This window comes from Saccopteryx bilineata, chromosome 2, assembly GCF_036850765.1.
Source record: "Saccopteryx bilineata isolate mSacBil1 chromosome 2, mSacBil1_pri_phased_curated, whole genome shotgun sequence".
Classification (NCBI taxonomy): Eukaryota; Metazoa; Chordata; class Mammalia; order Chiroptera; family Emballonuridae; genus Saccopteryx; species Saccopteryx bilineata.
The window spans coordinates 23,514,303-23,538,156 of NC_089491.1; the positions used below are offsets into that span (position 1 = coordinate 23,514,303).

Below are 23,854 nucleotides of genomic sequence, written 5' to 3' on the forward strand. Positions count from 1 at the left end.
GAGCCTCATTCTGAAGCACAGAGGTTGCCGATTTGATCCCCAGGCAGGGCACATACAGGAACAAACCTTTGTTCTTGTTTCTCTCTCCATTCCTCTCTCTCAAATCAATACGATAAAAAAAAAAAAGAAAGATATTTAAGATTTTATATATATTCAAACACTTTTTTTTAAAACACTTTTTAGTGTAATTCATTTGGATATAAAATTCTTTGTAAGTTTTGATGATTCCACTCAGTGTGAGCACCCTTATGTTTATAGCAAAAATATGGATGTCTCTGATTACAGGTACTGTCTTAGAACCCACAGGGTGGGTGGGGTTATTTGAGATAAACAGCATTCAAAAATCAAATGTTCTGAGCTCGTATTGCTTTAAGGGTTCTCAATAAAGGATTTGTGTAACTAAAAACAAAACTGTAGAACCATATGTGTTCTATTCCAGTTTTTAGGTTACAGTAATGTTTGTGTAGGAATAGGAAAAAATAACAGTTCAGATTATACTCCCCACATTTAACAGTGATTATCTTAGGTTAAGGCAATGTCTTTAATTTTCTCATAAATGAAATTAATTTGATATGAGATTGAATAAGATAGCATCATATTGTGGAGAGGATGGAATTTGCTTCTCTTAAGTACTGTTTGCAATGACCTGGAAAAATCTCATTTCTTTCAACTAAAAACTGAGCTTTTGTGAAAGGTGAACTTGAGTTTTAGATTCCTTTTGTGTTTTCAGAAGTTTTGGCTACATGCCTTCTTGTTTGTTGCTCAGTAGACACTTTTGGGGATCTAGGCCTAGTTTGGATTGCTATTTTATTTTATTTTGTATTTTTCCGAAGTTAGAAGCAGGGAAGCAGTCAGACAGACTCCCACATGCACTTGACTGAGATAATACAGCTGGCATGCCCACCAGGGGGCGATGCTCTGCACCTCTGGGGCATTGCTCCGCTCTGGCTGGAGCCATTCTAGTGCCTGAGGTGGAAGCTATGGAGCTGTCCTCAGCGCCCGGGCCAACTTTGCTCCAATGGAGCCTTGACTGCAGGAGGGGAAGAGAGAAACAGAGAGGAAAGGGAGGAGGAAGGGTAGATAAGCAGATGGGCACTTCTCCTGTGTGCCCCGACTGGGAATTGAAACCCGGGACTTCCACACACCAGGCCTATGCTCTACCACTGAGCCAGTCAGCCAGGGCCTTGGATTGATATTTTTAAGAGGTTGTGGCCCTGGCCGGTTGGCTCAGCGGTAGAGCGTCGGCCTGGCGTGCGGGGGGACCCGGGTTCGATTCCCGGCCAGGGCACATAGGAGAAGCGCCTATTTGCTTCTCCACCCCCCCTCCTTCCTCTCTGTCTCTCTCTTCCCCTCCCGCAGCCAAGGCTCCATTGGAGCAAAGATGGCCCGGGCGCTGGGGAGGGCTCCTTGGCCTCTGCCCCAGGCGCTGGAGTGGCTCTGGTCGCGGCAGAGCGACGCCCCGGAGGGGCAGAGCATCGCCCCCCTGGTGGGCAGAGCGTCGCCCCTGGTGGGCATGCTGGGTGGATCCCTGTCGGGCGCATGCGGGAGTCAGTCTGACTGTCTCTCCCCGTTTCCAGCTTCAGAAAAATACAAAAAAAAAAAAAAAGAGGTTGTGTTTCCAGGGTTGAGGGTAAAGGTATAGGGTACAAATTCTTTTTATGTCTCTAATAACAGAATTTAGGGATCATACTGTTGCTGAATCTCTGCTTTTTATTTTGCTAAATTTTGACAGACTGAAAAATTTAGTAGTTGATTAATTATATCTGCATTTATTTACATTAAAAAATTTATTTATTTATTATTACTTATTTATTTATTTACATTTCTTTTTATAAAGTTTGAACATAATTAGTTACCTTTATTGTGTGTGTGTGACAGAGAGAGTGGGCTAGATAGGGACAGACAGGCAGGAAGGGAGAGAGATGAAAAGCATCAATTCTTCGTTGTGGCTCCTTAGTTGTTCATTGATTGCTTTCTCATATGTGCCTTGACCGGGAGCTACATCAGATTGAGTTACCCCTTGCTTAAGCCAGCGACCTTGGGCTCACGCTGATGAGCCTTACTCAAATCAGATGAGCCCGCGCTCAAGCTGGCTACCTTGGGGTCTCGAACCTGGGTCCTCCACGTTTCAGTTCGATGCTCCATCCACTTTGCCACTGCCCAGGCAGTTAGCTTTTTTTTTTTTTTTTAAATTTTAATTTTATTTTATTCATTTTAGAGAGGAGAGAGGGGGAGAGAGAGAGAGAGAGAGAGAGACAGAGAGAGAGACAGAGAGAGAGAGGAGAGAGAGACAGGGGGGAGGAGCTGGAAGCATCAACTCCCATATGTGCCTTGACCAGGCAAGCCCAGGGTTTCGAACCAGCGACTTCAGCATTTCCAGGTCGACGCTTTATCCACTGCGCCACCACAGGTCAGGCAGTTAGCTTTTAAAGTATAGATATGTTCAAAAAATGATGCAACAGTTAAATCGACCCTCTTCAGAGTGTGTGGGTGGCTTTGACACTTCCTCATCCTCAGGTGTGCTCAGTCTGTTTTAGGAGGACCCCACATGATGTTTGGTGCCCTATCAGGCATTCCCACATTCTGATCATATAATTATATTGTGTCTCTTTCTAGTGAGGGAGAGTGCAAAGTGTTAGGTACTATGCTGAGGATACATAGGAAGCACCCAGATGATTTTATAAAAATGAAAGGAACCAGCCTGACCAGGCAGTGGCGCAGTGGATAGAGCCTCAGACTGGGATGCAGAGGACCCAGGTTCGAGACCCCGAGGTTGCCAGCTTGAGCGCAGGCTTATCTGGTTTGAGCAAAGCTCACCAGCTTGAACCCAAGGTCGCTGGCTTGAGCAAGGGGTCACTCGGTCTGCTGTAGCCCCATGGTCAAGGCACATATGAGAAAGCAATCAATGAACAACTAAGGTGTCGTAACGAAAAACTAATGATTGATGCTTCTCATCTCTCTCTGTTCCTGTCTGCCCCTATCTGTCCCTCTCTCTGACTCTCTGTCTCTGTAAAAAAAAAAAAAAAAGAAAATGAAAGGGACCAGATATCACTGGGATTTTTAAGCCTTTGGCCTAGATTCTTTAGATAGGGTTGTTACGAGGAATTTAACTTTCTGCCTTCTTCCACAGAACAATTTCTGTACAGTTTCTGTAGCTAAAATCCTGCTCCCTGTGATCTTTGGCAGCGCCTCCTTACCTGTAACTTTCACAGTGTGAATTGAGTTAAATGTTCCTAAGAACAAATAGAATCATTTGGTCTGATAATCTCAGAGTCAGCCTGCCTGCCTGCCTTTCCTCCCTTTCTTCCTTATTCTTTCTTCCTTTATAATACAGTTTAAAAGATAAACTTGGGATTGTATTTGGATTTCACCACTTTTTTTCCAATTAATTTCTCTTCCTTTTCTAGGGCGCAACCCAGGGAACCACCCTGCATTCAGTTATCATTGTCTCCCTAGTCTCCTCTGGTCTGTGACAGTTTCTTAGTTTCTCATGATCTTGAAAATCTTGAGCAGTTTGGGTTTTTCTGTTGTTTTACTCATGATTAGGTGGACGTTAAGGGTTTTGGAAAGAATACCAGAGGTGAAATGTGCTGTTGGTAACGTATCAGGGGTCATGATATCCACATGACAGTGATAACTTTCATCATTTTAAGGTAGTATGTATCAGGTTTCTCCACTATAAAGTCATTTTCTTCTTTCCCTATTCTATTCTTTGGAAGCAAGTCACTAAATCTAGCCTACCCTGAAGGAGGTGTGGAGGAAAGAATTAAATTCTGTCTCCTGTAGAAGAAGTATCTACTATCTACATATCTTATTTGGAATTCTATAAGAAAGATTTGTCTCTTTTTCATAATGTATTTAAATCAGTATGGAGTCATTTAGATTTTTTAACCCTTTGGGTTACAATCTAATACTATGTTATTTATTTTGTTCTTCAAATTGTTCCAGCTGTGGACATAGTGGCCCCCTTCCGAGGCGATTCCTGTCTCCCTTTGCTTTGTCCAGGTCCGTGTTCTTTCTGGCACTACGAGATGCTTCAGGGTCATTGTGGTTTATTTATTTATTTACTTATTTTATTTTTTCCTGGTCTCAGACGTAGACTCAGGCATATTTTTCAGAGAGCCTGGTTCCTTTTCTTGGAGAATGGCATTTAAAAACCAAAATCTGTGTTTTGGGCGTACTTGTTGCTTCTAGAGTGTCTTGCTTTGGGACTTCCTGAGGAGATACACATACATTAAAAAATGATGGAAAATTTCAAGCGTGTGCAAGGTACAAATTCTCATTATCACACCACTTGAACAGTTATTAATTAGCAGCCGACCTTGGTTTCATTATATGATTGCTTCATCCCTCATCCCAATAGCCCTGATTATTTTTTTTATGAGGACCTAAATGGAGCCATGACTTTATTTATTTATGTATTTTAAAAATAAAAATTGCATATACTTAAAGAGTATAACACAATGATAGTGCTATATATACACACAGTGAAATGATTACTATAGTCAAGCTAATTAACACATCTTTTCACATTAACTTTTTTTTTTTGTGATGAAATCTCTCTTAGTAAATTTTTAGTACATCCCTGGTTATCTGATGAAAATCCCAGTAACTATATTACTTTACCTGTAGATATTTCAGCCTTTAACTCTGAGAAATAAGGGCTCTTTTAAATGAATTTTTTTTTAATTTTTATTTATTTTTTACAGAGACAGAGTAAGTCAGAGTCAGAGAGAGGGATAGACAGGGACAGACAGGAACGGAGAGAGATGAGAAGCATCAATCATTAGTTTTTCATTGCGCATTGCAGCACTTTAGTTGTTGATTGCTTTCTCATATGTGCCTTGACTGTGGGCCTTCAGCAGACTGAGTAACCCCTTGCTGGAGCCAGTGACTTTGGGTTTCAAGCTGGTGGGCTTTTCCTCAAACCAGATGAGCCTACACTCAAGCTGGCGAGCTCGGGGTCTCGAACCCGGGTCCTCTGCATCCCAGTCCAATACTCTATCCACTGCGCCACCGCCTGGTCAGGCTTAAATGAATTTTTAAATTGAAGTATAATGGATATAGTAGGAAGGGTGAAAGTGTAGAGCCTGATGGATTTAAATAATTTTTTTCCAAGTGAGAGGAGGGAAAATAGACAGACTCCTGCCTGTGCCCTGACCAGGATCTACCTGATGACCCTCCATCTTGAGGTGGATGCTCTGCCCATCTGGGGCTGTGCTTGCAACCAAGCTATTTTTAGTACCCGAGGTAGAGCCTCCACAGAGCCATCTTTAGTGCCCACGCCGATGTACTCGAACCAATTGAGCCATGGCTGTGGGAGGGGAAGAGAGACAGAGCACAAGAGAGGAGGAGGAGGGGGTGGGGGAAGAGGTGGAGAAGCAGATGGTTGCTTCTTCTGCGCTCCCTGACTGGGAATCAAACTTGGGACATCCACATGCTGCCCAGTGTTCTACCACTGAGCCAACCTGCCAGGGCCAACCTTGATGGATTTTTATAAATGTATATAACTGAAAACCATCTAGATCAGATACAGGACATTTTTCGGCCCCTAGAAGCCTCCCTAATTACCACTGATACTTTTGTAAGAACTTTTAAAAAATAAACACCACAGTACCATTATAGCACCTAAAATATTCACAATAATTCCTTAAAATTAAATAGCCAGTCATTTGCAATGGGTAGGCTCCTCTCTCACTCTCACCTTCCTCCCCTGCCCTGCATTGTTCTGGTTGATCGTTCCATAGTTTATCACAGAAACTTCAATAAGATGATATTACTGGCGTGGGCTCCCCGGGTACAGTGGGAGCTGGGTGTCCTGACCAATGTAGATGGACCTCTGCCAGGGGCACTGAGACCAGCCTGGAGCAGGGGAGGAAGAAGGAAACATGCCTCAGAAGCAGATGAGGAAGCTTTTGTCAGTAACCACAATGGAACTAGCGTGCTGGAAGTTCCCCAGGGCTTGTGCCTGCCTATGCTCTGTATCCTGTGCAGAGGGCTCCTGATCGTTGACATACAGCACTTGTGTTCCTCACATACTTGGAGGACTCGATTCTTCATTGACTTTGTTTTCCTAATAGTTCCCCTGGTGACACTTTGACCATTTTGTCTTCATTTATCTTTCTTGAGCACCTCACTGTTATCTTTAGGACAGGGCTAGTCTATCAGATACACTGCCAGAGAACTTGCTATGCCAAAATGCTGTCCAGAAAATCCTTGAAAATCTTAAAAATTAGTCTGGAATCAGAATACATTCTAGTCATCTCCTGTTTCCATGTAATTAACAGTACATTTACTGCTGTTGCCATTTTGGCTGTGGACTTCCCACTTTTTCCCAGAATATTTGCCAAAACTGAGCTCTGTGGGACAGGAGCAATGGTTTTTGGAGTAGTAGGCTTTGTATTTGGGACTGCAGTGGTTTGTCAGAGACTAGGAGAAAATGTATGGAAGGGTCCAGATGTTATTATTTTACAAAGTGATTGAACTTTAGGAATAGGACGATTAATTATTATAAAATCCATAGGCTTTCAGGAACATTTAACTGAGTATGGAGTTCACTGGGACTTTTTCTTTACCTTAATAGTTGTAAAATTGAAAACATCACTGCTTTTGACCCCTCCCCCCCAATAAATCCTAATTGTGGCTGTCAGCATTACTGTATTATACCAGCTAGCCCTTGACTTTATTCCACTGAAAAGGTTCATTTTGTGTGGCACTAATAATGGCAGTGGCACAAGGAACAGTGTCTACCTTGGAATGTAGTAATATACATGGTTGATGTGCAAGCAGGGTCATATGTGCTTTAAAAAAAAGATCACACAGGCCCTGGCCGGTTGGCTCAGTGGTAGAGTGTCGGCCTGGCATGCAGAAGTCCTGGGTTCGATTCCCGGCCAGGGCACACAGGAGAAGCGCCCATCTGCTTCTCTACCCCTCCCCCTCTCCTTCCTCTCTGTCTTTCTCTTCCCCTCCTGCAGCCGAGGCTTCATTGGAGCAAAGATGGCCCGGGCGCTGGGGATGGCTCCTTGGCCTCTGCCCCAGGTGCTAGAGTGGCTCTGATTGCAACAGAGCGATACCCCAGAGGGGCAGAGCGTCACCCCCTGGTGGGCAGAATGTCGCCCCCTGGTGGGCGTGCCGGATGGATCCTGGTCGGGCGCATGCGGGAGTCTGTCTGACTGTCTCCCCGTTTCCAGCTTCAGAAAAGTACAAAAAAAAAAAAAAAAAAAAAAAAAAAAAGATCACATATTGCCTGATCAGGCGGTGGTGCAATGAATAGAGCATCAGACTGGGATGTGGAGGACCAGGTTCGAGACCCCGAGATCGCCAGCTTGAGCACGGGCTCATCTGGTTTGAGCAAAGCTCACCAGCTTGGACCCAAGGTCGCTGGCTTGAGCAAGGGGTTACTTGGTCTGCTGTAGCCCCACAGTCAAGGCACATATGAGAAAGCAATTAATGAACAACTAAGGTGTTGCAACGAAAAACTGATGATTGATGCCTCTCATCTCTCTCCGTTCCTGTCTGTCCCTATCTGTCCCTCTCTCTGACTCTGACTCTCTGTCTCTGTAAAAAAAAAAAATAATAAAAAAAAATAAAAAAAGATCATATATCAAAGACTGGATAGAAGTAGCATATTGTAATCTATTGATGGCTATTAGCATCTTTGTATCCCTTTACATAGTTCAGGTAAATGCCAAAGTAGTATCTTGGAGAATGGCCTTTTGTATTTGGATAGTTGCTTCTCGCCTGATCTTTTAGTAGTTTATTAGTGGGTGATATAATTTCAAGTTTTGCCAAATTTCTAATTCAAGGGGCACCAGTACCGTGGTCTCAAAAACTTAACCATTCTTCTGCTACAAATAAAAAGCATTCAGAATCTCTAGGCCCTAAAGCAGGGGTCCCCAAACTACGGCCCGCGGCCGCATTCGGCCCCCTGAGGCCATTTATCCGGCCCCCGCTGCACTTCCGGAAGGGGCACCTCTTTCATTGGTGGTCAGTGACAGGAGCATAGTTCCCACTGAAATACTGGTCAGCTTGTTGATTTAAATTTACTTGTTCTTTATTTTAAATATTGTATTTGTTCCCATTTTGTTTTCTTACTTTAAAATAAGATATGTGCAGTGTGCATAAGGATTTGTTCATGGTTTTTTTATAGTCTGGCCCTCCAATGGTCTGAGGGACAGTGAACTGGCCCCCTGTATAAAAAGTTTGGGGACCCCTGCCCTAAAGCCTAGAGAAACCCAGTCTTTGTTTAATCACAGCTATAAACAGAAACCAGTTGATTTTTTTTCTTGCTGTCAAATATAACAACTGGCCTAATCAGCCTTTTGGTAGATACATTGCACAGCAGTACCTTGTGGGCCTTATTTGTGTGCAATCTCTATATATTTACCAACTGTTTATTATATATACACTACACTTGCAAGATAAGACTAAAGTTTTGGTGATAATAGGGGTTGAATATGTATTTGAGCTATTAATGAGGAAGAATAAATATTAAGTGGGAAAAATGGGCTCCTGGCAATCCAGTGTTAACTATATTATAAGATTAAGAGTTTCATTTCTTCTCTATAGCAGTAGTGAGGCTTCATATTTTAATGTATCTCTCCGTACCACGAAAAACAAACCAATGCCCCATGACTTGTTAGAGTATTACATCTCAGTATTTTAAAGAAACTTGTGTTATAGTTGTGACACCGGAAGATTGGAAGGTGGAGAGGAGGGTTTTTACTTTCTATCTTATATCACCTTATAGCATTATGTATTTTTTTATTGTCTGTATTTTACAATATTTATATTAAAATGTAGTGTGAATTATGGAAAAAAAAGATGTTATCACCAAATATATATTGTCTCTGGTGTCTGATTAAAGTTCTCTTGCCTCGCCCTGGCCAGTTGGCTCAGTGGTAGAGTGTCGGCCTGGTGTTTGGAAGTCCCAGGTTTGATTCCCGGTCAGGGCACACAGGAGAAGCGCCCATTTGCTTCTCCACCCATTCCCCTCTCTTTTCTATGTCTCTCTTCTCCTCCTGCAGCCAAGGCTCCTTTGGAGCAAAGTTGGCCCAGGCACTGAAAATGGCTCCATTGCTTCCACCTTAGGCGCTAGAATGGCTCAGGTTGTAATGGAGCAATGCCCCAGATGGGCATGCTGGTGGATCCTAGGCTCATGCAGGAGTCTGACTGCTTCCCAGCTTCTAACAGGAAAAATACCAAAAAAGAAAAAAAAAAAGTTCTCCTGCCTTGCTCTGCTAGATAGATCGAGAAGATTTCTTCAAAAATTTTATATCCTTTTTAGTATCGAAATCCTTTAGGAAAATGGGATAACTGTATGCATGTAGGAGAGAATTTTGTTATTCTTGGTTTCATTTTTTTTTTGTCTTCTAGATATTAAATGACCCAGACAGTTGTAAGACAATGTAATTAGCTAGTAACTCTTTTTAGTGTTGTTCCATAGCTGTGTCAGAATCATCTACATATAAGGCTAGCTATGGTTAAAGTTCTGACTGAAGGGTCAGCATTAAATAAAAGGATTAAGCTATAAAAACAATTAATTTTGGTTGTTTAGGTTTGCTAAATTCTCCTTTTTTTCTTTTTGTATTATAGATCAGCTTGAACGGGTCTTTTTACGACTTGGCCATGCTGAAACAGATGAACAGTTACAGAATATTATATCTAAATTCCTTCCTCCTGTTCTGCTCAAACTGTCTAGCACCCAAGAAGGGGTACGCAAGAAGGTAAGCACATTGGGACAGTTAGGGGAGTTAAATGGTGAATGAATGGATAGATGTTATGAAATAAATTTTCTGTTTCCACCATTGAAATCTAGGTTCATGATCCTAATTATGGTCTTTCAAACTGGAGAGTAAGCCTAGGACCAGCTTACATGATTTAAAAGTAGCTTTTGCATGCTTAGCACAGCTGCATTTAGTGCCAACTGTGTACACTTGGCATCAGTGCCAGATGATATAATTGAGATAATTTTTCTGGAATGTATGGAGGCTTGATCTAAAGTCTATGCCTTTGATTCTAATATAAAGGTCAGGTGGTTGTGGGGCAAAAATATTCTTTAATTATTGGCTAACTGTGAATATAACTTTAATTAAAAATAAGCGAAATAAAATTTTTTGAAAGCATGGTGTTGTATAGCTCTTGTTTTAAGATTCTGTGAAGGCCTGTTACCAAAAGTTGGGTAATTGTCACATGAAGATTTTCTTCTTTAACCTAAATGTTTTCATGGAGCATCTGCCCCCTTCATTTTTAAATAGTTCATTAGTCTTCTGGTTATACTAGACCTCGGGGCCTTTGAGCTGTCATCAGGTTTCATCCCATGGGCTACTCTGATTGATTGGCTATGGCTTCCTGGAGGTCTGCCCTGAGAGGGATTCTGGTATCTATCCTGATTTGAGTTCATTGGGGAAAGAGTGTTTTTAAGAATGCCTGTTATGTTTGCAGGAAGGAATTGGGCATTCTTGTTATATATTTGACATGCCTGTGTTAATAGGGCTTTGCTGAAATAAATATGTATTTGATAATGTCAACATTCTATTTAAAACTCTTCTATTGCCTTGTATTACCCTCAGCATAGCAAGGTATAAAAGGCTCTACACAAATTCGGTTGTTGCATATTTATTTAGTTTCATCAGTCTCATCATTCATTTGGCAGATATTTATTGAATGCCTTCTATGTATGCCAGGTGTTAGGGATATGTTAGTGAATGAAAGAAACATCTAGTTGGAAAGACCTGTATTAAACAATCAGGGATATATTATCTAGTTATATATTGTTATAAGTGCTAAGATGGAACTGGGTTCTATGAAAGAAGATATTGGTGGGGCATAAGGGAGACCTGTGTTTGTGTGTGTAGGAAGTAACCAGGCAGAGAGGTGAGGGAGACTTTACAGGCCGAGATGGCCCTTGCAGTGGTCCTGAGCGGACACAGAGCGTGAAGCCTTCAGGGAGTTGAAGGAGGCCACACTGATGCACTGGACCGAGAGGAAGAGTGATGAGAAGGCAAGCACTGGGGAACAGAGACTGAGATTCGGCTGGGCAGGGATTTGAAAGCTCATCTCTCAATAATTTCATCATGTGAAATTTTAAAATCAGTGAAATAAGAATTAATTTGTATTTACTCTCAATTATATAATTCTGAGGTCTATCAATTTCATAATGCAGGTTAAATTTAACCAGGATATCCTGTAAATAGTTTGGGATTTTTGGATAAATTGAGTGAAAGAGAAATAAAAGATTAGGTTTCTACTGATATATCATTAGAGTATATTTTCTATTTTAAGGAAAATAAAGACTTGTGTATTCAGACTCATTGGAATAGCTAAAAATAAAAGAGTAACTGCTGTGAATGTTGACAAGGATGTAGAGCGACTGGAGATCTTATAAACTGTTGGTAGAAGTATAAATTAATACTGTTGCCACTTTGGAAAATTGTTTGGAATATTCTTTTTTTTTTTTTTTTTTGTATTTTTCTGAAGTTGGAAACCGGGAGGCAGATAGACAGACTCCCGCATGCGCCTGACCGGGATGCACCCGGCATGCCCACCAGGGGGCGATGCTCTGCCCATCTGGGTTGTCACTCTGTTTCAACCAGAGCCATTCTTTTTTTTTTTTTAAATAAATTTTTATTAATGGTAATGGGATGACATTAATAAATCAGGGTACATATATTCAAAGAAAACATGTCTAGGTTATTTTGTCATTAAATTATGTTGCGTACCCCTCGCCCAAAGTCAGATTGTCCTCCGCCACCCTCTATTTAGTTCTCGGTGCCCCTCCCCCTCCCCCTAACTCTCTCCCTCCCTCCCTCCCATGTCCTCCCTCCCCCCACCCCTGGTAACCACCACACTCTTGTCCATATCTCTTAGTCTCATTTTTATGTTCCACCAATGTATGGAATCATGTAGTTCTTGTTTTTTTCTGATTTACTTATTTCACTCCTTATAATGTTATCAAAATCCCACCATTTTGCTGTAAATGATCTGATGTCATCATTTCTTATGGCTGAGTAGTATTCCATAGTGTATATGTGCCACATCTTCTTTATCCAGTCTTCTATTGAAGGGCTTTTTGGTTGTTTCCATGTCTTGGCCACTGTGAACAGTGCTGCAATGAACATGGGGCTACATGTGTCTTCACGTATCAATGTTTCTGAGGTTTTGGGGTATATACCCAGTAGAGAGATTGCTGGGTCATAAGGTAGTTCTATTTGCAGTTTTTTGAGGAACCACCATACTTTCCTCCATAATGGTTGTACTACTTTACAGTCCCACCAACAGTGAATGAGGGTTCCTTTTTCTCCACAGCCTCTCCAACATTTGCTATTACCCGTCTTGTTGATAATAGCTAATCTAACAGGGGTGAGGTGGTATCTCATTGTAGTTTTGATTTGCATTTCTCTAATAACTAATGAAGCTGAGCATCTTTTCATATATCTGTTGGCCATTTGTATCTCTTCCTGGGAGAAGTGTCTGTTCATGTCCTCTTCCCATTTTTTTATGGGATTGTTTGTTTGTTTGTTGTTGAGTTTTATGAGTTCTTTGTAAATTTTGGATATTAGGCCCTTATCTGAGCTGTTGTTTGAAAATATCATTTCCCATTTAGTTGGCTGTCTGTTTATTTTTATATCAGTTTCTCTTGCTGAGCAAAAACTTTTAATTCTGATGTAGTCCCATTCATTTATCTTTGCCTTCACTTCTCTTGCCATTGGAGTCAAGTTCATAAAATGTTCTTTAAAACCCAGGTCCATGATTTTAGTACCTATGTCTTCTTCTATGTACTTTATTGTTTCAGGTCTTATATTTAGGTCTTTGATCCATTTTGAATTAATTTTAGTACACGGGGACAGGCTATAGTCGAGTTTCATTCTTTTGCATGTGGCTTTCCAGTTTTCCCAACACCATTTGTTGAAGAGGCTTTCTTTTCTCCATTGTATGTTGTTGGCCCCTTTATCAAAGATTATTTGACCATATATATGTGGTTTTATTTCTGGGCTTTCTATTCTGTTCCATTGGTCTGAGTGTCTATTTTTCTGCCAATACCATGCTGTTTTGATTATCGTGGCCCTATAATATAGTTTAAAGTCAGGTATTGTAATGCCCCCAGCTTCATTCTTTTTCCTTAGGATTGTTTTGGCTATTCGGGGTTTTTTATAGTTCCATATAAATCTGATGATTTTTTGTTCCATTTCTTTAAAAAATCTCATAGGGATTTTGATGGGAATTGCATTAAATTTGTATATTGCTTTGGGTAATATGGCCATTTTGATTATATTTATTCTTCCTATCCAAGAACAAGGAATATTTTTCCATCTCATTGTATCTTTTTTGATTTCCCTTAACAATGCTTTGTAATTTTCATTATATAGGTCCTTTACATTCTTTGTTATGTTTATTCCTAGGTATTTTATTTTTTTGTTGCAATCGTGAAGGGGATTATTTTTTTGAGTTTGTTTTCTAATATTTCATTGTTGGCATATAGAAAGGCTATGGACTTTTGTATGTTAATTTTGTATCCTGCGACCTTACTGTATTGGTTTATTGTTTCTAATAATCTTTTTGTGGAGTCCTTTGGGTTTTCGATGTATAGGATCATATCATCAGCAAGAAGTGATAGCTTTACTTCTTCTTTTCCGATATGGATGCCTTTTATTTCTTTGTCTTGTCTGATTGCTCTGGCCAGAACTTCTAGCACCACGTTAAATAAGAGTGGAGAGAGTGGACAACCCTGTCTTGTTCCTGATTTAAGGTAGAAAGTCCTCAGTTTTATGCCGTTTAATATGATGTTGGCTGATGGTTTATCATATATGGCCTTTATCATGTTGAGATATTTTCCTTCTATACCCATTTTGTTGAGAGTCTTAAACATAAAATTGTGTTGTATTTTATCAAAAGCCTTTTCTGCATCTATTGATAAGATCATGTGGTTTTTGTTCTTTGTTTTGTTGATATGGTGTATTACGTTAACCGTTTTGCGTATGTCCTTGAGATTCTGGGATGAATCCCACTTGATCATGATGTATTATTTTTTTAATATGTTGTTGTATTCGGTTTGCCAGTATTTTGTTTAGTATTTTAGCATCTGTATTCATTAGAGATATTGGTCTGTAGTTTTCTTTCTTTGTGCCATCCTTGCCAGGTTTTGGTATGAGGGTTATGTTGGCCTCATAAAATGTGTTTGGAAGTATTGCTTCTTCTTCAATTTTTTGGAAGACTTTGAGTAAAATAGGAACCAAGTCTTCTTTGAATGTTTGATAGAATTCACTAGTATAACCGTCTGGGCCTGGACTTTTATTTTTGGGGAGGTTTTTAATAGTTTTTTCTATTTCCTCCCTGTTGATTGGTCTGTTTAGGCTTTCTGCTTCTTCATGACTCAGTCTAGGAAGGTTGTATTGTTCTAGGAATTTATCCATTTCTTCTAGATTGTTATATTTGGTGGCATATAATTTTTCATAGTATTCTACAATAATTCTTTGTATATCTATGATGTCTGTGGTGATCTCTCCTCTTTCATTTTGGATTTTATTTATTTGAGTCCTGTGTCTTTTTTCCTTGGTGAGTCTTGCCAAGGGTTTGTCAATTTTGTTGATCTTTTCAAAGAACCAGCTCCTTGTTTTATTGATTTTTTCTATAGTTTTTCTGTTCTCTATTTCATTTATTTCTGCTCTGATTTTTATTATCTCCTTTCTTCGGCTGGTTTTGGGTTGTCTTTGTTCTTCTTTTTCTAGTTCCTTAAGGTGTGAAGTTAAGTGGTTTACTTCGGCTCTCTCTTGTTTGTTCATATAGGCCTGAAGTGATATGAACTTTCCTCTTATTACTGCTTTTGCTGCATCCCAGAGATTCTGATATGTCGTATTTTCATTTTCATTTGTCTGTATATATCTTTTGATCTCTGCGCTTATTTCTTCTTTGACCCATTCATTTTTTAGAAGTATGTTGTTTAGTTTCCACATTTTTGTGGGTTTTTTCCCCCTCTTTTTTGCAGTTGAATTCTAGTTTCAAGGCTTTATGATCAGAAAATATGCTTGGTACAATTTCAGTTTTTCTAAATTTGCTGATATTGTCTTTGTGGCTCAACATATGGTCAATTCTTGAGAATGTTCCATGTACACTAGAGAAAAATGTATACTCTGTCGCTTTGGGATGAAGTGTCTTGTAGATGTCTATCATATCCAGGTGTTCCTAGTATTTCGTTTAAGGCCACTATATCTTTATTGATTCTCTGTTTGGATGACCGATCTAGAGCCGTCAGCGGTGTATTGAGGTCTCCAAGTATGATTGTATTTTTGTTAGTTTTTGTTTTAAGGTCAATAAGTAGCTGTCTTATATATTTTGGTGCTCCTTGGTTTGGTGCATATATATTAAGGATTGTTATGTCTTCTCGATTCAACTTCCCCTTAATCATTATGAAATGACCATTTTTGTCTCTGAGTACTTTTTCTGTCTTGTAGTCAGCATTATTAGATATGAGTATTGCTACGCCTGCTTTTTTTTGGGTGTTGTTTGCTTGGAGTATTGTTTTCCAGCCTTTCACTTTGAATTTGTTTTTATCCTTGTTGCTTAGATGTGTTTCTTGTAGGCAGCATATAGTTGGATTTTCTTTTTTAATCCATTCTGCTACTCTGTGTCTTTTTATTGGTAAGTTTAATCCATTTACATTTAGTGTAATTATTGACACTTGTGGGTTCCCTACTGCCATTTTATAAATTGCTTTCTGTTAGTTTTGTATCTAGTTTGATTCTTCTCTTTTGTTTTTCTATCATTTGTTTTTGTTTGTTTGTGTTCCATACTTCTTTCCTCTGTTGCTACCTTTTTTAAGTCAAGTGTTTTTGTGGTGGTTTTTTCAAGGGTGGTTACCATTAAGTAATGAAAAGGGTACCTACCATATTCATTGTAGTACCCTATCTTATAAGTATTTCTGCACTTCATCATCCTTTGCTACTGTTAATCTCCATCCTCTCCCCCCTTTTTTTCCTTTGTTGTCACAGTTTAAGTTTGGTTTTATTGTGTTCTTGGTGGAGCTGTTACTTGTGGTGTTGTTTTCTTTTGTTCTTTGAATCTGGTTGGAAAACCCCCCTTAGTATTTCCTGGAGTGGGGGCTTTCTGTTGATAAATTCTCTCATCTTTTCTGTATTTGTGAATGTTTTTATATCTCCTTCATACTTGAAGGATAGCTTTGATGGGTATAGTATTCTTGGCTGAAAGTTCCTCTCTTTCAGGGCTTTAAATATTGGGGTCCACTCTCTTCTAGCTTGTAGAGTTTCTGCTGAGAAATCTGATGATAATCTAATAGGCCTTCCTTTATATGTTGTACTCTTCTTTTCCCTGGCTGCCTTGAGAATTTTTTCTTTGTCATTGGTTTGTGTCATCTTTATTATGATGTGCCTTGGAGTGGGTTTGTTGGGGTTAAGAAAACTCGGTGTTCTGTTTGCTTCTTGAATTTGAGGCTTTAGTTCTTTCCACAGGCTTGGGAAGTTCTCGTCTATTATTTGTTTGAGTATATTCTCCATTCCATTTTCTTTCTCTTCTCCCTCTGATATACCTATTATTCTTATGTTATTCTTTCTGATGGAGTCAGACAATTCCTGTAGGGCTTTCTCGTTTTTTATTATTTTTGAGTCTCTTTCTTCTTCTCTCTGTTGTGCCTCAAGTTGTTTGTCTTCTATTTCACTAATCCTATCCTCAATCTGGGCTGTTCTGTTAGCTAAGCTTGTTACCTCGTTTTTCAGCTCGTGAATTGAGTTTTTCATTTCTGTTTGATTTGTTTTAATAGTTTCAATTTCCTTGGTAATATATTCTTTGTGTTCATTGAGTTGTTTTCTGATCTCCCTATATTGCCTTTCTGTGTTTTCTTGTATATCTCTGAGTATTTTTAAGATTTCTATTTTAAATTCTCTGTCATTTAGCTCCAAGGCTTCCAATATGTTAAGTCTTTTCTTCATAGATTTTTCCACATCTATTTGTGTTACCTCTCTTTCTTTTGTATCCATAATATTCGATTTCCTCTTTCTTATTGGCATCTGAGGGTGGTCTTGTTGATAGCACTAATTAGAATTAATAAAGAGTAAAAAAAAAAAAAAAAAAAAAGGTAAAACACCCCACAAAAAAAAAACAGTAATAATTTATTATTTCCCCCTTTTTTTCTTTCTTCTCTTTCCCTCCTCTCCCCTCCTCAGGGAAATATCGTGTCTATAATGGAGGGCCTGATTTGGGGTGAAGAGTTCAAGGGGCAAAACAACCAGAGCCATTCTAGCGCCTGAGGCAGAGGCCACAGAGCCATCCTCAGCGCCCGTGCCAACTTTGCTCCAATGGAGCCTTGGCTGTGGGAAGGGAAGAGAGAGACAGAGAGGAAGGAGAGGGGGAGGGGTAGAGAAGCAGATGGGCGCTTCTCCTGTATGCCCTGGCCGGGAATTGAATCCGGGACTCCCACTCTACCACTGAGCCAACCGGCCAGGGCTGTTTGGAATATTCTAAAGCTTATATGCATACTCCATGACCAAGCATTTTCAAGCCTGAGTTAATACACAACAGAAATGTTTACATATGTACACCAAAAGACATATATAAAAATTTTCATAACAGCATTATTCATAAAAGCCCAAATTGGAAATAATTTAATGTCAATCAATAGGAGAATTGATAAATTGTGGTATTTTTCTACTAGAGCAATGAAAGTGTACTACTGATATGAGCAACACCATGGATGAATCTCAAATATGCTGTAGAATGTAAAATATTCAGACACATGAGTTTGTTCTATATATTCCATTGATATACAGTGGATTTAAAGCTGGTGTTTGAAATCAGTACAGTGGTATATTGGGAGCAGAGAGGTGAGTAGGGGGGAGCATGGGTTACAGGGCTTTTGTAGTTTTGGTGTTATATAGGTGTGTTTATTTTGTGAAAATTTATTGAGCAGTATACTTTGAGTTGTGTACTTTAGCTTTATGATATATTTCACTTAAAATGTTTATTAATAAATAAATATAAATGAATGAGTAATAAGGAGAACTGATATGGCCAAAATAACATATTCCTGTGGTTGGTAATTCTAAAGGCTTACTGCAGAAGTTAACTGTTACTTATTTAGCCAGAACTGGGTTAGCTGATCTCCTGATATTTATGGGTTTATAGAGGATTCTAGGTAGTGGATAACTGCCTGTCCTGTGCCTGTACAGTGGATAAAGTGTTGACCTGGAATGCTGAGGTCACTGGTTTGAAACCCTCGGCTTGCCTGGTCAAGGCACATATGGGAGGTGATGCTTCCTGCTCCTTCCCCCTTCTCTTTCTCTCTCTCTCTCACCTCTAAAATGAATAAATAAAGTCTTAAAAAAATAGATAGTGGATAACCAAATTATGAAATTAATACTTAAGGTGATAAAACTTATAGAAGAAATTTAAGTGGTTAACCTATTTAAAATGAAAATGTTCTTAAAAAGAAAGCATGTAGTTGTGTGCATGGTTGTTTTATCATTATCAGTAATGATTTTACACAGGATCCTTTTGTGAATGAACTTAGACTAATTAGATTCTTGGAAGAGGACTATTTCCTTTAGTCTTGTTCCTCATGATTCTTTTCTGTCATTAGCTATATAGGTCTGGATCAGGTAGGAAGTTTGGAAGAGGTATGCATGGTAATGCAAGTTTCTAGGTCTTAGTAGGGTATCAGCAGTCCTAAGGATGTCTCACATGGACAATTAAGTTTAGATGAATTGAGCTCAACTACCAGTATTTAAAAAGGTTAGTTATATGGACCTTGGAGTCAAATCTTTTTTTTTTTTTTTTTTTTGTATTTTTCTGAAATTGGAAATGGGGACGCAGTCAGACAGACTCCTGCATGCGCCCGACCGGGATCCACCTGGCATGCCCACCAGGGGGCGATGCTCTGCTGCAATCAGAGCCATTCTAGCGTCTGAGGCAGAGGCCACAGAGCCATCCTCAGCGCCCAGGCAAACTTTGCTCCAATGGAGCCTCAGCTGCGGGAGGGGAAGAGAGAGACAGAGAGGAAGGAGAGAGGGAGGGGTGGAGAAGCAGATGGGTGCTTCTCCTGTGTGCCCTGGCTGGGAATTGAACCCAGGACTCCCGCATGCCAGGCCGACGCTCTACCACTGAGCCAACCGGCCAGGGCCTGGAGTCAAATCTTGACTATGCCACTTGCTGGCTCAGTATCCTTGGGTAAGTTAATTCTTCCCTTAGCCTTTAGTTCAGCGGTTCTCACCCTGTGGGTCGCGACCCCGGCGGGGGTCGAATGACCAAAACACAGGGGTCGCCTTTTCCGATGGCTTTAGGCGACCTCTGTGTTTTGGTCGTTCGACCCCCACCGGGGTTGCGACCCACAGGGTGAGAATCGCTGCTCTAGTTTCTCACCTATAAAATAGAAATGACAGTATCTTCTCTGGTTGTTGTAAGAATCAGATGAGATAAGAATAGTAAATGACATGCACAAGTTTTTCAGTGCTCCTTTCTTAGCAAGATTGTCTCACTTTTATGGTAAGATTGGGCCATTTGACATAAGCCTCTTTCTACCTTTGGGAATTGACTTGACCTCTATTTCTGCTCTCTTTTCCGCTTGAAGGAGAAGACACTTGTTATTACTTAGAACTCTTTAGTAGAATCAGTATATCTTCAGAATAAAATAAAAATTCCTCAGCATTTTACCTAATATCTTTTATAGTTTGGGTCCTGCTTTTATATCTTATCACTCTGTTTCAGTCAGATGCAGTGTGCAATGTTATTTTCAACCTCTGGACCTCCTTATAACTGATTCAGTGCTTGGAAATTTATCTGACATATTCAGAACTTGATGTTCTTGTTCCTTTTCTCTAAAGTACTTGATCTGGCAGATGTTTTCTCTTCTGGGAACCCATTGTACATTTTTCTTTTTTTGTAGCATTCATGGTGTGTCTTAGTCAGTTGGGGTTGCTATAACAAAATACCATGGACTGGTGACTTCATCAGCAAACATTTATTTTTCACAGTTCTGGAGGATGGAAGTCTGAGATCAGGGTACCAGTGTGGTTGGGTTCTTTGTGCATGAGCTCTTCATGGTTTATAGAAGGTGGCCTTCTTGCTGTATCCTCACATGGTAGAGAGAGAGAACTTGGATTTCTTTATCCCCTTATTATGAGTACAGCAACCCCATCATGAGGGCTTAGCTCCCGTGATCCCAAACCTAATTACCTTCCCAAGTCATCACACTGGGGATGAAGCTTCAACATAGGAATTTTGGGGATGCACAAACATTCAGTCCATAACATGGTATGTTTCACTCATTTGTTCACAGGTTTTTGGGGGACTGTGTCTCCATAGAGACTCATCTCAACTTTGATTAACTAAAGGGCACCATAAAAATAAATTCACTAGTAAAATTCTGGTGCATAGATTCTTGGGGAATATTGTATATTCCCCTTTCTGGTTAAGAGAACAAAATAGCCACCATTTATCAAAATAAGTGCTATCTGAGAAATGAATTTGTTTTGTATATCTCAGGTAAGTAATGCCTGTAAAGTAAATTATGATCAGTAATTTCAGTTCACATCTCTCTGTATTTTAGGTAATGGAACTGTTGGTCCATCTGAATAAGCGTATAAAAAGCCGCCCCAAAATACAACTCCCAATAGAGACACTGTTGGTTCAGTACCAGGACCCTGCTGCAGTTTCCTTTGTCACAGTGAGTGTTATCTTGGAATATTTTCTGACTTACAGTAGTTTTCTTTTCATCAATATATTGAAAACTTAAAATTTTATAATAGCATATTTCTAAATGAAGCACGAGATGTTTTTCATTAAGTGACACACTTTTTATCACTGAGGACCAACCCAGAGGAACTATTCCCATTAAGGAAATGGTAGGAACAGGATCATGAATAGGCATTTGCATTGGGCTGAGGAATGTTGGTGAAAGGAGTTGCCAGATATTTTGATCTGTGAAAGGATGATTTGATTCTTAGTAAAAGATTATATGAGACCAGTCTGAATCAAGAGAAGAGAGGGGTTATATAGGATAGACATGAATAAAGGATAATAGAAGAAGGGAAAAATGGTAAGAGATAGGAAGACTAAGTTTTAAAAACAACAGTGTTTCTGGTATATATAATGTGTTCAGAAAGGCATTCTCTTAAAAAATGGATTAAACTGAGGCTACTAAGAAATACACTTCTTGAATTGTTTTCTTCATGAAAATTAAATAGAAAACAACGTTGTGTGAGGACTGGTGATGTTTTTCCCCTGGCCACTGTAGTTTGTAGCACTGAGACAGAACCTGTGGCTCTTACCTGACATCTGGAATTCAGACCTTCGCAGACACCTGCAGATCCAGATGTCTTGTCTGTGCTTGCTCTGGACATGCAGCTCCATTTTAGATGTTCCTTTTTTAAGCACTAAGAACATTGTGTACCAATAAAATTGCCAGATAGAACGGCTTTAAAGGAAAGGGATTGAAGGCATTAGGTAAGAACTGGAAGTTGGCAGCTACAGAATAATCAAGGAGATTAAAGTATACTATATAGTCAGTAAAATTGTAATAACTAAGTCCGGTGCCAGATGGATACTTGAAATATTAGGGGGACTACTCTGTACAGTATATGATTAACTACTATGCTGTACACCTGAAACTAATACAAAATAATCCTGAATGTAAACTGTAATTGAAAAAAAAATTAAAAAAAGAAAAGGATAAGTCAATTCTAAAGTGAAGTGTCCTTCAAAAAAAGAAAATCTTTATAGTATGGGTAAATTCAGATAAGCGGCCCTGGCCATTTGGCTCAGTGGTAGGGCATCAGCCTGCTGTATGGATGTCCCAGGTCTGATTCCTGGTCAGGGCACACAGGAGAAGTAACTGTCTGCTTCTCTACCCTTCCCCCTCTTTCTTCTCACTCTATCTCTCTCTTCTTCTCCCATAGCCATGGCTCCATTGGAGCAAGTTGGCTCTGGGTGCTGAGGATGGCTCTATGGCCTCATCTCAGATGCTAAAACAGCTTGGTTGCTGAGCAATGGAGCAATGCCCTAGATGGGCAGAGCATTGCCCGGTAGGGGGATTGGCGGGTGGCATTTGAGGGAATCTGGCTGGCTCTCTGCCTCCTTGCTTCTCACTTAAGGAAAAAAAACCCCAGATATGCATATCTGGGTTTGCTTAAAATGAGGCGTTCACATGGATTATAGTGATGTAATCACACTGATGGCACTGATTTTCCTTGGTTCACCATCTATTGGTTGGTTATTGGAGTGAGGAACCAGGGTGCTGCATTATACAAGGTTTTAGGAATAGACCAGTGGGGAAAGGGCAACCCAGGATTTAACATGTGGTCTCTTTAAGCTTGAAAAAATTAATTCAACAAACTGGGAGATTTGATACTAATGTATAGTATATAGGTGTAGAAGGTCAAATGATTACTTTGTTCTTTTCAGTGAAAGTAATTGAATATATGAGTACTTTTCCCCCTAGCTTTATTGAGGCATAATTAACAAATAAAATTGTATATATTTAAAATATACAATGTGATGATTTCATAGACATATACATGTAGGCTTTTGATTAGGTGTTGCTTCCTCACAAGAAGCCCATATTAAAGCGAACATTTTGGATAAGTGGGACTGGAATTCATCCTGAAATGTAATAGTTGGCTAAGCTGTAATAAACCTGTGTAAACAGATGGAAGGAGGATGCGATTTCTTTGTTAGACCTCCCGAAGTTAGCAGTCATATGTTTATGTTGAAATCCTAGAGTATTTCCTTCACACTCACTTGCTTTTCTCTCACCGCCTTAGAATTTTACTATAATTTATGTTAAGATGGGCTATCCTCGCCTTCCAGTGGAGAAGCAATGTGAACTGGCCCCCACGCTTCTTACTGCAATGGAAGGGAAGCCGCAGCCGCAGCAGGATAGGTACGCTCTCCCCAGTATGTCCTTTCCCAGCTCACGGGGCAACAGCTGCCAGTCAAAAATAGGTCCGCACCATTGGTTTCACTTGAGCGCTTTCAGCTGACAAATAATTGAATTTTCTGTGTTATCTCAACTGACCATTATTGTTTTGTTAGTACTATTATGAAGTTTGTTAATGTGAATATATTGAAAAATGTGCAGAGCTAACATTTCTCTCAATCTAAATTCATTTTTTTGGTCAGTGATTTTGAAGTAACTAGTTTTTTCTGATCGCAAAAATTAGAGTTATCAAATATTTTTCATCAAAACATGTCTATGTTGGAGGATATGAAGTTCCAGAGCAGTTTTGGTAAGATCACTCGTTTATACTAGGACGGGAACTGGAGCGGTGGAGGGGCTCAGAGAGCTCCTTTGTTCCTGGGCTCGGCCGGGCTCTGTGCTGTAGCTGTGCAGCGCCCAGAATGGCACGAAGCGGTTGTGGAGGCAAGATGGAGTTGCATGTTTTCAGCTCCCCTGTTTAGAGTGCATACTCTAATATTTTATAAAGAGAGACTGTAATGCACATATTTATGAGTAAAATTAACAAGTACTGTTTGAAATTGTTTTCATGTGTTTTAAGAATAGCAAATGGTGTTGTCTAAAAAAGGAATGATCGAAGCTGTGTTACTTAAATTCACACAGTGGAAATTTTAATATTATATATCAAATGTTGACTTGATTGATTTTTAATCTCTTTAGCTTTAGAATAACTTTATCTTAATTAACTATGGATAGGAAAAAAAGTTTTGTAAGGACATGTTATAAGTAGAACTTTATCCAAGGTTTAATATAAAATTAATCTCTGGTGCTGACAGATATTAACACTGAGCTGATATTATGTACATTTCTTTCTAGTTCTTCTGGTGATGAGCCAGATGTGCTAATTGCCAGTTTTCACTCAATCTATCAAACTTTCATTGAAAGAGAAATCTTGGT

The 23,854-nt window shown here is 39.6% G+C and overlaps 1 protein-coding gene and 1 pseudogene across 5 annotated transcripts in view; both read left to right on the plus strand.

The window, feature by feature from the left end:
• ECPAS (Ecm29 proteasome adaptor and scaffold) overlaps positions 1–23,854 on the plus strand; it is a 123,498-nt gene that overhangs the window by 23,195 nt on the left and 76,449 nt on the right. For all 5 annotated transcript variants that reach the window (XM_066256533.1, XM_066256531.1, XM_066256532.1 and 2 more), the window contains 3 exons: positions 9,595–9,725; positions 20,552–20,668; positions 22,764–22,882. In XM_066256533.1, coding sequence (XP_066112630.1) covers positions 9,595–9,725; positions 20,552–20,668; positions 22,764–22,882 — 367 coding nt within the window. The remainder of the gene's footprint in view (positions 1–9,594; positions 9,726–20,551; positions 20,669–22,763; positions 22,883–23,854) is intronic.
• Positions 5,771–6,908, plus strand: LOC136323676 (phosphatidylinositol-glycan biosynthesis class W protein-like; annotated as a pseudogene).